This window comes from Budorcas taxicolor, chromosome 4 (assembly GCF_023091745.1).
Source record: "Budorcas taxicolor isolate Tak-1 chromosome 4, Takin1.1, whole genome shotgun sequence".
NCBI lineage: Eukaryota > Metazoa > Chordata > Mammalia > Artiodactyla > Bovidae > Budorcas > Budorcas taxicolor.
The window spans coordinates 118,459,428-118,474,062 of record NC_068913.1 but is presented as its reverse complement, the minus strand read 5'-3'; the positions used below and the strand labels follow the sequence as shown (position 1 = coordinate 118,474,062).

General features: G+C 57.2%; 1 protein-coding gene across 1 annotated transcript in view; it reads right to left on the bottom strand.

Moving 5' to 3' along the window:
• DPP6 (dipeptidyl peptidase like 6) overlaps window positions 1–14,635 on the bottom strand; it is a 795,167-nt gene that overhangs the window by 59,394 nt on the left and 721,138 nt on the right. The window contains exons 11-16 of the mRNA XM_052638993.1: window positions 12,319–12,442; window positions 9,731–9,769; window positions 5,052–5,159; window positions 3,200–3,291; window positions 2,405–2,452; window positions 1,343–1,461 (exon numbers count right to left, since the gene is read on the bottom strand). Of these exons, the coding sequence (XP_052494953.1) occupies window positions 1,343–1,461; window positions 2,405–2,452; window positions 3,200–3,291; window positions 5,052–5,159; window positions 9,731–9,769; window positions 12,319–12,442 (530 nt within the window). The remainder of the gene's footprint in view (window positions 1–1,342; window positions 1,462–2,404; window positions 2,453–3,199; window positions 3,292–5,051; window positions 5,160–9,730; window positions 9,770–12,318; window positions 12,443–14,635) is intronic.

Genomic DNA, 14,635 nt, shown 5'->3' with positions numbered 1-14,635 from the left:
GTCAGCAAGAACCCAAGAATGAGACCCAAACCATGACCACCTTGGCCAGGGACAACACAGAGCCTGAAGCCCCCAGCTCACTGTCTGCCTCGAATTTAAACCTGGAAACCCCAGGCCATCATCTGGAAAATGATGTCTGCCTTCTTTTTGAGACCTTCCTTGAGGGAGGCTCTGTGACCTTTCCCTTCCAGTCATTATTTCTGGGACTTCCTCTTTAGGACTTCCGTTTCCCTTCTGTATTTCATCACGACCTTCCACACTGTAAGGCCACATCCTCCCCTAGAGGTAAGGAGTCAGATCTCTGGTCCTGCAGCTTCCGTCAGGCCCCCATCTCCTGCTCCTGGTGGGTCTGCTGACCACACTCCCCAGTCTCTGTGCATCTCTGCATGTTCGCAACAGCTAATTTCACAAAGGTCCTGCCCTGGGGTGACAGATCTTGATGGGGAAAGAGGAGTCTGGTAGGATGCTTCAAGGGGATTGGGGCCTAGAGTTGTAGTTCAGATTCCCCCACCCCCCACCCAACATGCAATTTTCTCCCATCACATCATCCATGCTCGGGTGATGAAGGGGCTGAGATTTCAGATGATGACGCTGTTAAAGAGGGGATGAAGTCCCGAGCCACTGAGTGGTCAGCAAGGCTATCACGGCCTGAAGAAGGCTCTTCACGCCTCACCTGGGGCCCTGGGGTTGAATTGCTCCTGGCGTCGGTCTGTTCCTGCCCTCAGTGTAGTTTCCTCCAAGAGATGATCTCAGTAGATCAAGCTCTTCCTTGAGACATATTTTGTTACAACTGTATTTATAATCTCTTACTTTTCTGTGGGTTCCTATCCTATCTTTCCAAGACCTGAGGACAAGATGCAAACACATTTCTTTTTGTCCGTGATGGGACTTGGCCTGCTGTTTTGTATATGCTGACTGGTGTGATCAAGAACTTTTTGAAGTGTGGGATAAATTATCCATGCACTGGGTCCTAGGAAAATAAATGTTTTTCCTGGGTTCTTTTATATCTCAATCTTTACATATACTTAATAATTTTTGAAACTGTTTTATCACCTTTTTAGATGACCTGCATCCATCCATGTGTAAAATAAATATTTTTTTTAAAGGAAAATGTAGGTGAATTTTAGGATTAACTGGCATAGCATGTGGAGAACACTTTGATAAACTGTAACCCTTTATAAGATGTAAAACATCAGCAATGCTCCAGACAGAGGTGATCCAGGAACATTGCTCGGTGAGCCGAGGTCTGTCCCGGGGGTCCTGGAGCTCCTGGGGCGGGGTACCTGCCGGGTCCCCACAGCGGCTATGAACGACGCACACGCTGGTAGCGGCGGGAACTCACCTTCGCACTTGAGCAGGAAGAAGTCAGCACCGGGGCTGAAGGAGGCGCTAAAGTAGGTGCAGTTGTCCACCAGGTCACAGGACAGGCACTGCCGGTTGAAGCTGCCCACTGTGCTGGCGCTGTGCAGGGAGGGCAGGCGGGAATGAGTGGTCACCGCGGGCAAGACCCTCAGTCCCAGCCCTGAGTGGCCCGCTGGGTTCTCCTACAGGGGAGGTCTGGGGGCACTGTCCCCTTGCCCGTCTCCCTGCTGGCCGCCCCTGGGTGCCGGGCTCGGCTGTCACGAGCCCTCCCTGCCCCGCTACAGGCAGGGGCCCCCGGGCACGGCTGCTTCTGGGGGTCACCCAGGCAGGCCGAGTCCTGGTGACCCGCAGCTGTCACTTGGGGCCTTGCTGATCAAGCACGATTTCACGCCCCGAAGGCTTAGCCAACAGGTGTTATCAGAGGTTATGAGACACCAAGGTGCCTTCCAGAAGCCTGGAAGAAGTCCCGGTCGGAGCTGCTGGCACAGGATGGGTCTGGACGCGAAAACCGTCCACCGGACCGAAGACCTTTTGGTGGGAAGGGGACAGCGTCCTGACAGGGTAAGTCAGAGGCAGGTGGGTGGCCAGTCTCCATCCCCCTTTGCTAATTTGGGGGCGGGACGGATGGGATTATCCGGGTGGACAAGCAGAGGTGACCCGTCCATGGAGAGAAGTGGGCCTGTGACTGCAGGGATGTGCCCAAGTTTTCTCCGCCTCTGAAAGGACCCCCCTGTGCAGCCCTTACTCTGCGGCTGGAGGGGGCGGCCGTGCACCTGATGGGGCTGCGGGGGTAGGCACCATCCAGGCCACAGGGGCCTCACACCACGGAGTCCCCTTAGGTGGCCCTGAGCTTGTGGCAGGAACCAGCCGCCGCCACCTTCCCATCTGGAAAGCGTGGCGGGGGTGGTAACGGTGCCCCACGGTTGGGACAGAGAGCGGGCAGGTGGGAGGGGTCGGGGGAGAGAGGGCGGAGGGTCGGGGGGGAGAGGGCGGGGGAGCAGGCGGGGTTGGGGGCGGAGTGGGGAGTCGGGTGGGGACGCACCTGTACAGCTGGCGCCGCCTCGGCAGGTCCTCCGTGCTGAGGAAGTAGCTGTGAAGACCAGCGGGGGCACAGCGGTTAGCTGGCTTCAGGGCAGGTTGGTACTTGGCACGCCAGGCCCACCCCCTGGCGCCCCCCGGGGTCATGCGCTGTTCAGGGCCCACAGCTGGTAAGTTCCTGCCCAGGGCCAGCTCCCCATGGGTGGAAGGGGATGGCCACACTCCCACGGGCTGAAGGCACTGTGCCCGGGCAGACCTCTGCTGGCCCAGGTATGCCCGCACCGCCCAGGGCTTGGCCGCGGGGTGCACAGCTGGGTCTGGATGTGGGAACCCCTTCACAGGACCAACCCTCTGCAGGGCCAGAGCCGGGAGTCCAGACACGCAGCCCGACTTCACGACTCCTCGGCCCATGCCCGCCCGGGGCCCCATGCAGAAACCCAGGCTCTGGTCCAGAAGCGGGCAGGGTGGCGGCGTCCCGCCTGCCTGAGTGGAGCCCCAGCTCCTGACGTTACCAGCCAGACAGTTTGGAGGAAGTCCTGTAACTTCTTTCCGTCTTGGCCCTCTCTCTCAGAAGCGGGGCAGCAGTGACGTGCACTGGGGATGCCCCGGGCTCCCTGACCCCACTCCCGAGAGCCAGCAGAGGCTCGGGGCCTGCACGGCTGCAGGCCCAGTAGCGTCTGTCGCTAGGACCCAGCGACTCGGGACATGGCCTATTGGCAGCTAGGGTCTTGAGTCGCCAGGAGAGTCGGCTGAGAGCCGAGCGGAGAAGGTGCGGAGTGGCGGGAGGACGCTCACTCACATCTGACTCCGCTTCTCGTCGTAGGACAGGATCTTGGTCACGTCCCAGTCCCCGGAGGTGATGGACTGGATGTTGTCGTTGCTGCTGTTGGGCTGCAACACAGGCGGGGGCAGGGGGGTGCGCGGTTGGGGAGGGGCTGGATTGCAGCCTCCCTTCTCAGCCCCGGGGCCCTCAGACAAGAGGTGGTGAGTGGGCCCTCCCTGGGGTGATCCCTCCTCCTGCCCCACCCTGGCCTCCTCTGCCCATCCCCAATTTTCTGAGTGCTCCTGTGACGGCCAGGACCCCTGGTCACCGCGCTGGTCAACCAGCTTGACTAGATTGCCAGCAACTCTTGCCGCAAGCTCTGCGCCTTAACCCAGTGTCTCAGGCTGGGGACAGTGTTCCTTCACAGCTTGTGAATCTAGTAAGTGGGTTATCACGATAGCGGGACAAGGAGAGAGGAGAGAAATCGGGCAAGTGGGTGCGACAGGGCAGGGAAAGAAAGCATAAAGCCAGGAAGGGAGGGGCGGAGGCGGTGAAGGCCGCCCTGGCCTTGGTCCTCATTGCTGCTTGTCACAGGGACGGTCGGAAGGCACTCTCCTGTGTGTTGCACATTTGCACACACAGTCTGTCTCCAAGTGCCTCCCAGAGCAGAACGGCTGTGACAGTTTAAACCGTAACACATGGAGAAAGACATGGCCGTCCCCACAGGGCCGGGGTGTGAGACGCGAGGTGTGAGCCACAGGTGCCCGGGGAGCGGGACCCCAGGGGTGGTCTTGGGACAGGGACAGCCGATGGGGGCAGGGCTCGTCGGGAGAAGCGGGGAGCCAGGGGACCCACAGGGCAGTGGGGGCCGAGGGTTCCTGGGGAGGAGCTCTCCTGGGGGGACTTGCTTCCTGCTGGGTGACTAGCAGGCACCCAGTCCTGGAGCCTGCCCCATCAGGGCTACTCCATCCGGGGCATTCTTGGAATTTTTCCTTGGAGATTACCCTTGGGGTCATACCATGAATTGGCATCTACTTTACAGTCATGGGATATTTTTGATAACTTTTTTAAAAGCAATTTCATTCACATGTCCTGATCCTGAACAGGTCTGCACCTGCTTCAACGCAGACCCATCTGCCTAGGGCGGTGCAGGTGGAGGACAGCAGCCCTCGCCTCCCTCCTAAGAGTGGGGTCCCTGAAGGGCAGCCCCGCGGAGCACCCCGCGGGGAGGGGGCAGGCCTCTGGGTGCCCCCCTGCAGGGGGTGGACTTGCTGGCGGCCTGCTCTGTCTAAACGCACCGTATGCAGCTCCCACGTTCCCCGATCAGTGACCCTCGGCCCTTTGCCCGAGGCTACTGTACAGGCAAGAGCAGTGTCTCTGGCTGACAATGGAGGCGGGACGCCAGGGCACAGGGCCGGCCCCCAGGACCCAGAAGAGGGAGGCCAGGCTGACCCGGCAGACCAGCACACACAGTGGGCTACGTGTCCTGGGCTCAGACCCAGCAGAGTGCCCAGGGTCTCCCCTGACATCATCAGCAGCATCGCTCCTGTTGCGCTCCTGAGAGGTAACAGGAGGGGCGAACGCCACCTCCACGCGCTCAGCACGGCTGGCTCATCAGGGCCCTGTTTGGCCCCACAGGGGAGCCACCTTCCAGTTTGGGGGCCCTGCTCCCCTCTGCACACCTTGAAGGTGACAAGTGCACTCAGCCCTGGCCCCTGGGGGCCAATCCCACTTGCTAAGCAAAAACTGGGGAGGCTCACCAGGGAGGGGGCTCACCCGATAGGGGGCTTACCTGGGAGGGGGCTCACCTAGGAGGGGGGCTCACCTGAGGGGACTCACCTGATGGGGGGCTCAGCTGGGAGGGGCTCACCTGACCGGGGGGGCTCACCTGCGAGGAGGAGACGGTGATGTGGTAGAACTTCCCTTGCCCACCCTGCGGGATCGCTCGGACGAAGAAGAACGTCCGGCCATCCTTGGAGAACACCGGCTCTTCATTCTGCGGAGAGAAGCCATTGATTAAGTCTATAAACTGCTTCATCTGGTTTCCAGAGGTTGAACCAGGATAAAACACGTCTTGAGATACACTTCCTGTGTTATTTCCAACAGGGGTAAAGTCTATGTGGGGCCTTTTCTGGCCTTGGGAATCACGTGTCAAACCTCCAGCTTCCTAAAAGAAAGTGAGGACTTCAGAGACGACAGCTCAGCACTTGGGAAGTGCAGGGTCAGGCTCCCCACTTACCTGGGGCCGTAGAATCCAGGGTGCCCTGAAAAATCCTCCAGGGGTGTTTGCTAAACCGTTTAAAAAACTGAAATAGAGTTGATTTACAATGTCGTGTTAGCTTCAGGGGCATAGCAAAGTGATTCAGTTATGTGTGTGTGTATCTGTACACACATATATATATTTCAGCTTCTCTTCTATTATAGGTTTTATTACAGGACAGTGAACATAGGTACTTCTGCTGTTCAGTTCACTTCAGTCACTCAGGCGTGTCCAACTCTTTGCGACCCCATGGACTGCAGCACGCCAGGCCTCCCTGTCCATCACCAACTCCCAGAGCTTACTCAAACTCATGTCCATTGAGTCGGTGATGCCATCCAACCATCTCATCCTCTGTCGTCCCCGTCTCCTCCTGCCCTCAATCTTTCCCAGCATCAGGGTCTTTTTAAATGAGTCAGCTCTTCGCATCAGGTGGCTAAAGTATTGGAGGTCTTTGTTATTTTATATACAGAAGGATGTATATGTTAATCCCAAACTCCTAACTTATCTCCACCCCCTTCGATAAACATAAATTTGTTTTCTATGTCTGTGAGTCTATTTCTGTTTTGTAAAAAAGTTTGTTTCTATCATCCAAGGAGTTAACGATCATAATTCTGAAGGAGCACAAACCTGATCTTGCCTAAAAATGGATTCTATTCTTTCCATCCTTTGACCTTTTATTCAATAAAATCCACCTCATACTGAATAGCCCACCATGGAGACAAGAAAAAAGAAAGGAAAAAAGCCCAGCAAACAAGGACAGCGCCCGTGTGTGCTACGACGTGGGAGGGAGCACAGTGTTCTCTGGGTCTCATTGTGCTTCTCAGCCGCTGTCGAAGGAGTGGGGCATTCCCCATGCCCATTCGGTAGGAGGCACGTATTTGCCTGGATCCTCTGTCACTGCTGGCTTCTCAGGGGACTCAGAGGTATAGAATCTGCCTGCTAATTCAGGAGACTCGGGTTCTAGCCCTGGGTCGGGAAGATCCCCTGGAGGAGGGAATGGCAACCCACTCCAGTATTCCTGCCTGGGAAATTCCACGGGCAGAAGAGCCTGGAGGGCCACAGTGCATGGCGTTGCAAACAGTCGGACACAACTACGCACAAACGCACTGTCTCTTTCCCCTGGAGACAAAAACAGCATTCCCAGTTTTCCCTGGGGGATAATTCCAGGCTGGACTCAAAGCCAGCACCTGGAGCGTGTGCCTGCATCTTGGTTTGCCCCCCACCCTAAAAGCTGAGGAGTCCCGCTCAGTGCCCAGCCACACCCCCTCAGGATGGCGGTCGCCTGGACGGGCAGAAAGGGATTTCGCTTTGGGGGGCGACACCGCAGCCTCTGTGAAGCTGCAGCTTGAAGGTTTCCAATTAGTCGGCCGCAACATACATTTTCTGATTTGAGGAGATCCACGCTGAGGCGGAGGGGAACAAATGGTAAATAAACCCCAGCTGGCAGGAGGAGAACTCATTTCCCCACGGTGAATGAACACATGCAAATGTGATATGCCCAGAGAAATAAGCCAACATGTGATTAAAGTGACATTTAATCTTCATGAACATTTGCAGTAAAATGAAACCTCTAATCTGCAAATATTTATTTTTCTATTTAGAGTTGGAAGCATGGTATTTAAAAATAGAGGTGACGGAAAAACCCAGCAGTAAATCTGGCTTTTTACAGGCACTTTTATTTGCCAACCGCAGGATGGATACCACAATACTGCATCCGTTTTCTGGGCGGGGGGTGGGGGGGGGACTGTCTGCACTTTTGGCAGAGAAAATTACTATGAGTAAATGTAATAAATAATTAATCCTGGCCTGAAGCCTTGCTTTTACACTGAGAAGGTCCCATGCATTGCCATGTCATCTTCACATCCATCCTGGGAACATTCCTCGGCAGGAAGGGGGGAGACCAGACTTTGAGCCTTGCTGAGACCTGGTTTCTCACGCAGCAGACGTATCTTTAGTGGGAAAGTGCAATGACTTTTGACCAGGAGTGTGCTTCAGTCCGACTCTGCGACTCCAGGGACTGCAGCCCGCCGGGCTCCTCTGTCCATGGGACTTCCCAGGCAAGAACACTGGAGTGGGTTGCCATTTCCTCCTCCAGGGGATCTTCCCGAGCCAGGGATTGAACTGGGAAGGCAGGGGTGAGAAGGGGACCATCTGACCCTGGCTTCCCTACAGCGCTCTGCCCATGAGGAGACAAACTGCACCCCGCTTCAGTTAAGTCCATCCCCCCTCCTCCGGCTCAGACATGAACTGCGATGGCCGAGCCCTTCCACGCCCCAGGCACACAGTCTAGGACACCACCACGTTCCCCACTTTGGGACCCAGACATCCTCTCCCTGTCTTCACTGAGACATCATGGAGACTGCTACTCCAGCAGACTCATTCCTTACAAAGTCGAGGATGACACAAACGAAAACATGTTCGTAGAAGCAAGCCCTCCGCAGCTTCGGGCGCGCTCGCGATGTGGCGCACGCCCTGGTGGGTTTCCTTCTCCTCGTGGGGGTGGGGGGAGCCCGGAATCCACTAGCTGCTCCTCCGCCTCCAGCTCGGCAACCGCTGCAGCCCCCACGCAGCCTCCCGCTTCCTGACTCTGTCATCCTGGGCATCTCAGGGACCTGGAGTCACATGGCGGGCGGCCCCTGTCACTCGGCGCTGTGCCCTCCGCAGCATGACCCACACCAGCCGCAGGGCAGGATGCCGCCACCGAAGAGCAAAGCGTGCTTTGTCCACCCGGGGGCGCATTCAGCCGTGAAGCAAGTGGAAGCGGTGGACGTGAGTTTTTGAGATCCACAAAGCAAGGTGTCTGGCACGATCTCATACTAGTGGAACAGATGACTTCACGCAGATAATGAATTTCTTCTCCGACTCTTTCACTTCAACCACTTGGGCATTTTGTGTGATTTTAAGAGGCATGTCGTAACATTACGTCTGGGGCTTGCGCTCGCATTATTGGTCCAGGCGGCACTCAAGAACTCCTCAGCTCCCCAGCGAGTACTTTCTGACGCCCGAGCACAGTCTCATGATGGGTATTTCCTAGCGGGGACCTGGCATTCAAAGTTGGACACAGGAAGCAAGCGGCTACACGAGTGGTCCGCTTCTGCGTCAGGCGGGCCCAGGGCAGGACACGGGTGTCTCGAAAGCATCGCCAAAAGCATCGCTCCTTCGATGAGGCCGCTGCCCTCCCGAGATAACTGACAGAGGCGAGGCCAGGCGCTGACTCCGCAGGTCACACGGGCGCATGGAGCTCCTGGGATGTCCCTGGAGAGCCACTGTGGACAGCCCAGCTTCAGTCATTCTCCACGAACGGACTCTACCCTGTCAATAGAGAGGCGCGCCTCTGCCGGCCCCACCGTCATCCTGAGACTCAGATCCAGTTTGATAGAATTTTCAGACGATTTTCATCCCATTCGGTAGGACGAGAAGGAAGTGAGCTTCCAAAACCTTCCACGTGTGCTTTCTAACGTCAGGCTGTGCAACGAGAAAAAAGTAACCGAAGCAAGAAAGCACCAGTGCGAGGGTTTTATTTTTTGTGGGAGTTGAACTTTTTTGTTGGGGTGATTGACTACAGATCTCATCCGATAGCCTCCAGTTCCTCAGGCCTGCTTCACTTGCATCTCTTAGCTGAGTCGGGGACAGAAATCCAGGGAAGACTCAGCGGACCTGTCCGGAGTCCCCCCCGCTTGAAGGAGGCTTCTTTGAACCAGGCTGAGAAAATCAGGGACATCAGCCATGTTTCATTTTCTTTCACCAAGGTGGGCCTCCCAGGTGGCTCAGTAGTAAAGAACGTGCCTGCCAGTGCAGGAGATGCAGGTTCGATCCCTGGGTTCGGAAGATTCCCTGAAGGAGGAGACGACATCCCACTCCCGGATGCTTGCCTGGAGAGTCCCAGGGACAGAGGAGCCTGGCAAGCTATGGTCCATGGGGTTGCAAAGAGTTGGACATGACTGACCGACTAAGCACAGGTTAAATCCAGGCAACTCGTGTGGCTCGTCCTCGGTACACAGGAGGGGGACTCGTCCGCGGTACACTGGAGGGACACCCTGAGACCTGAGAACCCCACAGGGCCCTGGCAGGCTCTTGCAGCCCCTCCCACAGAGCCCACGGCTCTCCAGCCCTGCTGGGCCTCCCGGGGCGGGGGACGAGGGGTGCTGCGCGGCCCTACCACCCCACGGAACCTCGCGCGCGCGTGTGTGTGTTCCTGGAGCTTCCTGTAGGGTTTAATGTCAGAAGCCATGTTGTAACACCTGGGGAAGGAGGACTTGGTGGCTGTTGGGGACGGCGAGTGTGGGATTTACACACGGAATAGTTACCTGTCTGTGCAGCCAGGCTTCACTTTCATCCTCGTGTTTCTGAAACGAAATAAGAGCGTTAGAGGAAGGCGTCTGTGCACATCTCGGGTCTCTGATCGGTGGTGCAGAAGCAGTCTGGCTCCCTCCGCAGGGGCCGCACAGGCTCGGGAGGAGGCTGGCTGCTCTCTGCCTCGTCTGGCGCCGCGGCTCAGAGCGGAGCGCGCGTGTCCTCGAGCGGGGAAGACATTACTCTCCCGGCCATGAGGACAGACAGCCGGGGTGAGACTCCTCTGCAGGACTGCCATTCGGCGGTCACCCCTGACAGGCACGGGCCCGTTAGACAGTCGCCCCTGACCAGGCACGGGCCCATTTAAAGGCAAGTCTCAAGTGCCTCCGTGTGTGTGTTTGTGTGTCTGTGTGTGTGTGTGGACATGTGTCAAATTTCCAGTTCACAAGTCGGAGTAACCCTCGGGACTTAGACCACAGCTGAACAGTCAACCTGAGAACTGTGTGGAGAAACAGAAAGAGAGACGACCAAACCCACCGCACCGGGAGCAGCTGCTCAGCGGCGCGCGCCGTGGCCTGTCCCGGGGCCGCTCTGCTCTTCACCTGCAGACTCTGACCGCGGGCAGCAGGACTGCCACCGCGGACCCCACAGGGCCAGGGGCACAGGCCCCAGGGCCCCGGGGCACGAGCCACGCCCGCTCCTCCCTCCCGTCCCCTCAGGAAGCTCATCGGAGCAGCCCGGAACCTGCTCCAGACTGGATCACAGACAAAGTAAGTCACCAGCCTGCGGAGGACGCCGGTCCCAGCCACAGCTCCCTGGGACCGTCCTTGGGCTGCGGGGTCAGGCTGTTTGGGGGCATCTCCCAAGTCACAACATGGCTGCTTTGCAAGCCCGTCGCCTCCCCAGTGGGGAAATAAAAATTTAGGGCCCCCCAAAAAATAAAAATAAAAGTTTAGGACCGAAAAAGGGTTTCCGAGAGATGAGCCTGGGTTGAGTAGACGTTTCTCGGGGCTCAGGGAGCGTGGAGGACGCAGTCCAGGGCCAGGGAAGTCTGGCTGTGGGTCACTCCTCGATCCTCAGGGGAGCCCGGCCTGCGTATTTACATTTTCATTCCTCTTTGGGCTCCTTCCTTCGCCTCCTCCAACCGCCCACTGAGCCAGCCTGGGGCCGCAGGAACACGGCGGTGACTTGCAGACAGGAGGCTGACTGCCCAGGGGACTGGCTGGCTCTGGCCGGGCTGGGGGCGCCGACGCTGAAGGGGGCAGGCGTGGGTGCAGCGCTGGGCCCTGGGAACGCAGGCCGGGCCACTCCCCTCTCCAGCGCCAAGTGGAGCACGGGGAGCAGGCCCCTGCATGGAGTGGCCGGGGGCGAGGGGAACGGAACGGTCCCTTCTGGGACCTGGCGTCCGCGCGGAGGAGCCCTGAGTCTGTAGCAGTTCTCAAGTCAGCCACCAGGCGGCAGCAAAACGGAGGCCAGCGAGCCTGGACCAGCCAGCGCTCAGCCTGCATGTGTGTCTGTGTGTGTTTCTTCCTCTGTGTGTGTGTGTCTCTCAGTGTGTGTGGGTGTCTCCCTGTGTGTGTGTGTCTGTCTCAATGTGTGTGTCTCTGTGTGTGCGCTTCTTCCTCTGTGTGTGTCTCCCTGCGTATCTCTGTGTGTATGTGGCTCTCTCTGTATGTGTTTCTTCCTCTGTGTGTGTGGCTGTGTCAGTGTGTGTGTCTCTCTCTGTGTGTGTCTCTCTCTGTATCTGTGTGTGTGTGTGTCTCTGTCTCTCTCTCTGTGTCTCTCTGTGTCTGTGTGTGTGTCTCTGTATGTGTTTCTTCCTCTGTGTGTCTGTCTCAGTGTGTGTGTGTCTCTCTGTGTCTGTGTGTGTCTCTCTCTCTGTGTCTGTGTGTGTCTCTCTGTGTCTGTGTGTGTCTCTCTCTCTGTGTCTGTGTGTGTCTCTGTGTGTGTGTCTCTCCCTCTCTGTGTCCTTGTCTCTCTGTGTCTCTGTATGTGTGTGTCTCTGTGTGTGTCTCTCTCTCTGTGTCTGTGTGTGTCTCTCTGTGTCTGTGTGTGTCTCTCTGTGTCTCTGTGTGTGTCTCTCTCTCTGTGTCTGTGTGTGTCTCTCTCTCTGTGTCTGTGTGTGTCTCTCTCTCTGTGTCTGTGTGTGTCTCTCTCTCTGTCTGTGTGTGTCTCTCTGTGTCTGTGTGTGTCTCTCTCTCTGTGTCTGTGTGTGTCTCTCTGTGTCTGTGTGTGTCTCTCTGTGTCTCTGTGTGTGTCTCTCTCTCTGTGTGTGTCTCTGTGTCTCTGTGTGTGTCTCTCTGTGTGTGTCTCTGTGTCTCTGTGTGTGTCTCTCTCTCTGTGTCTCTGTGTGTGTCTCTCTGTGTCTGTGTGTGTGTCTCTCTCTGTGTCTGTGTGTGTCTCTGTGTGTGTGTGTCTCTCCCTCTCTGTGTCTCTGTCTCTCTCTGTGTCTCTGTATGTGTGTGTCTCTGTGTGTGTGTGTCTCTCTCTCTGTGTCTCTGTGTGTCTCTCTCCCTCTGTGTGTGTGTGTGTCTCTCTCTCCCTCTCTCCCACGTGACCCTGACGCCCGGGAAGCGCCCGCCGGCCTGCCCGGCCCCCCTACCTTGGTGCAGACCCCCGTGGTGGCATCGCAGAGGGTGAGGATGGACACGTTCTGCGCCCGGCTCAGCCAGTTCACGGCGACCTTGGTGCTGGTGGCCCACTTGACCATGGTGATGTAGTACTCCCTGCAACAGAGGGCGGCGCTGAGGGCCCCGGGCTCTGGGTGGCACAGTGCAGAGATGCGGGAGGGAGCCCCCGGGGCGGCCGGTGGGACCCGAGCCAGCGCCCGCAGCGAGGGAGCGGTGCGCTTCTCTCCGAGCTGCCCCCGAGCTGCGCTCCTGCACTGGCACCTCCCAGCCGCCCCGCCGGGTTCTGTAAGTCTGCGGCCGGTGCTGCCTGCTGCCCGGCTTTCCTGCCACGGGGACACTCAGCGCCACGTGGGGAAAGCGGCCAGGACGTCTGAGCCGGGAAGGGCTCCTGGGGTACACCTGTCCCCCGCCCCCCCCCGGCCCCCGAGGGAGGGAGCCGCGGTGCTCCAGTCCCCAAGTCCCCAGGGCCATTCTCGCTCTATTTAGGGAAACGGGTGCCTCGGCTCTGGGCACGTGGTGGACTTGATCTGATATCTGAGCTGTCACGCACCTGCTTTTACCCAAACCTGAAAACCCCAGACTGTTCTGGGCCATTCTGTACTCAGCCCCTGGGTATTTAATTCAGTTTCCCAAAGCCGCCCGCGCCCCGCCCCCCCCCCCCCCCCCCCATCAGGATTTTTACGAAAAATGTACATTGATGAGTTAGAAGGACATGACAAAAAAAGAAAAACAAATAAGCAACTTCACAAAAACACATCCCTCCGCCCGCCCGAGTCTATCTGTAATGAGATCTCGTGTTCAGAATGATGACTCCACGTCTGACAAGATCCCTTATCGCTAAAACGCTGTGCGTTTGCGGGACGATGCCTGCGAGCTGGAAGGAGACCCGGTACGCTCAGTAATTACTGTCGGCAGAAGGATCGAAACAACCCGGCGCGCTGACACGGCCTTCAGCTAGTCAGGGGATTAAATCGCTGGGTCCCCCACTTCTCAGGACCGTTAGTCACAGCTGTTATTCAACCAAAGCCGAGAGCACACAACGAACACGGCAGGGAGGCCCTGAGCCAGGGGATCAGCTCCCGCGGGGCAGAGAACGGCCCCGGGACCCCCCCCCCCCCACCCCCGCACAGTCCCCGGAAATTTGCTGTGGACACGGTGGAGAGTCGCTCAGCACGGCCCAGCTCTTGCTTTCCCACCGTCTCGGGTTCTGTGAGTTTCTGAAATGCCGCTGCTCCTGTGACCATCCGCTCCTCAAGCCCTCGGGCTCCGGGGACCTGGGCCTGCGTGTTTGTTCACGGGACCCACTTTCCCACCCCGCCCTCTGGCGGCTCCAGCTCTGACAGTCACGTGTCTTTCTGGCAGCTTCCACGGCTGCCGCTTTGCTGTTGTGTCACTGCCTCAAGGCTGGGAGCTGTGTTTGTAACAATAGGATCTCACAGTCTGCCTGGATCTTTGCAGCCAGGAAACATGTACTCAGCTTTGCTCCTTAAAAAGCCACTCAGGTCTGTGCCAGCCCGTGCTGCACACAGAACACTTTGAATTTCCAGTTACACCATAAATGAGCTCTGGTACCTGTTGGACAGACATTGCAGCGAGCCCGGCGACCGAAGGGCCTGGTTTTTGGACCTGTTTGATGCAGGCATTCCTGTTGAGGTGTGATGGAAGGTCACAGAGACAGGCTGCAGAGGTTTGCTATTTAGAAGTGCAACCAAAGAGGTGAGATGAGGCAACTGTAAGGAAACTGGAATTGAAAATGAGAAAATGAAAATGGAAGAAAATTTGGGAAGCTCCCCCAGAAGGCAGAGGAAGGGGTCCCTGCAGGGGAGAGATGGAAGACAGCAGATGGTCCTCACCTCTGAGAATCTAAGTGCTTCTCACCGACGAACTGGAGTGATGGGAAGAGATGCAAAAGCTGAAGGCACCACAAGACTCCTGCATAGTGCAGACGTGAGCACGCAGAGCAAAGGGTTTTCCAATCCCAGGGAAATTAACAAAATGCCTAACAATATTCTCATCGAATCTTAGAAGTCTACAGGAAAAGAAATCCCACAACAATCCAGGAACAAGGAAATAAGTCTTGAGAAAAGATACAGATTTATGCTGATCTCAGATTTCTCAGCTATTTTAAGTCTGTTCTTGTGCAGCCGCTCAGTCGTGTCCAACTCTCTGCGACCCCATGGACCGCAGCACTCCAGGCCTCCCTGTCCATCACCAACTCCCAGAGTTTGCTCAAACTCATGTCCATTGAGTCGGTGATGCCACCCAACCATCTCATCCTCTGTCATCCCC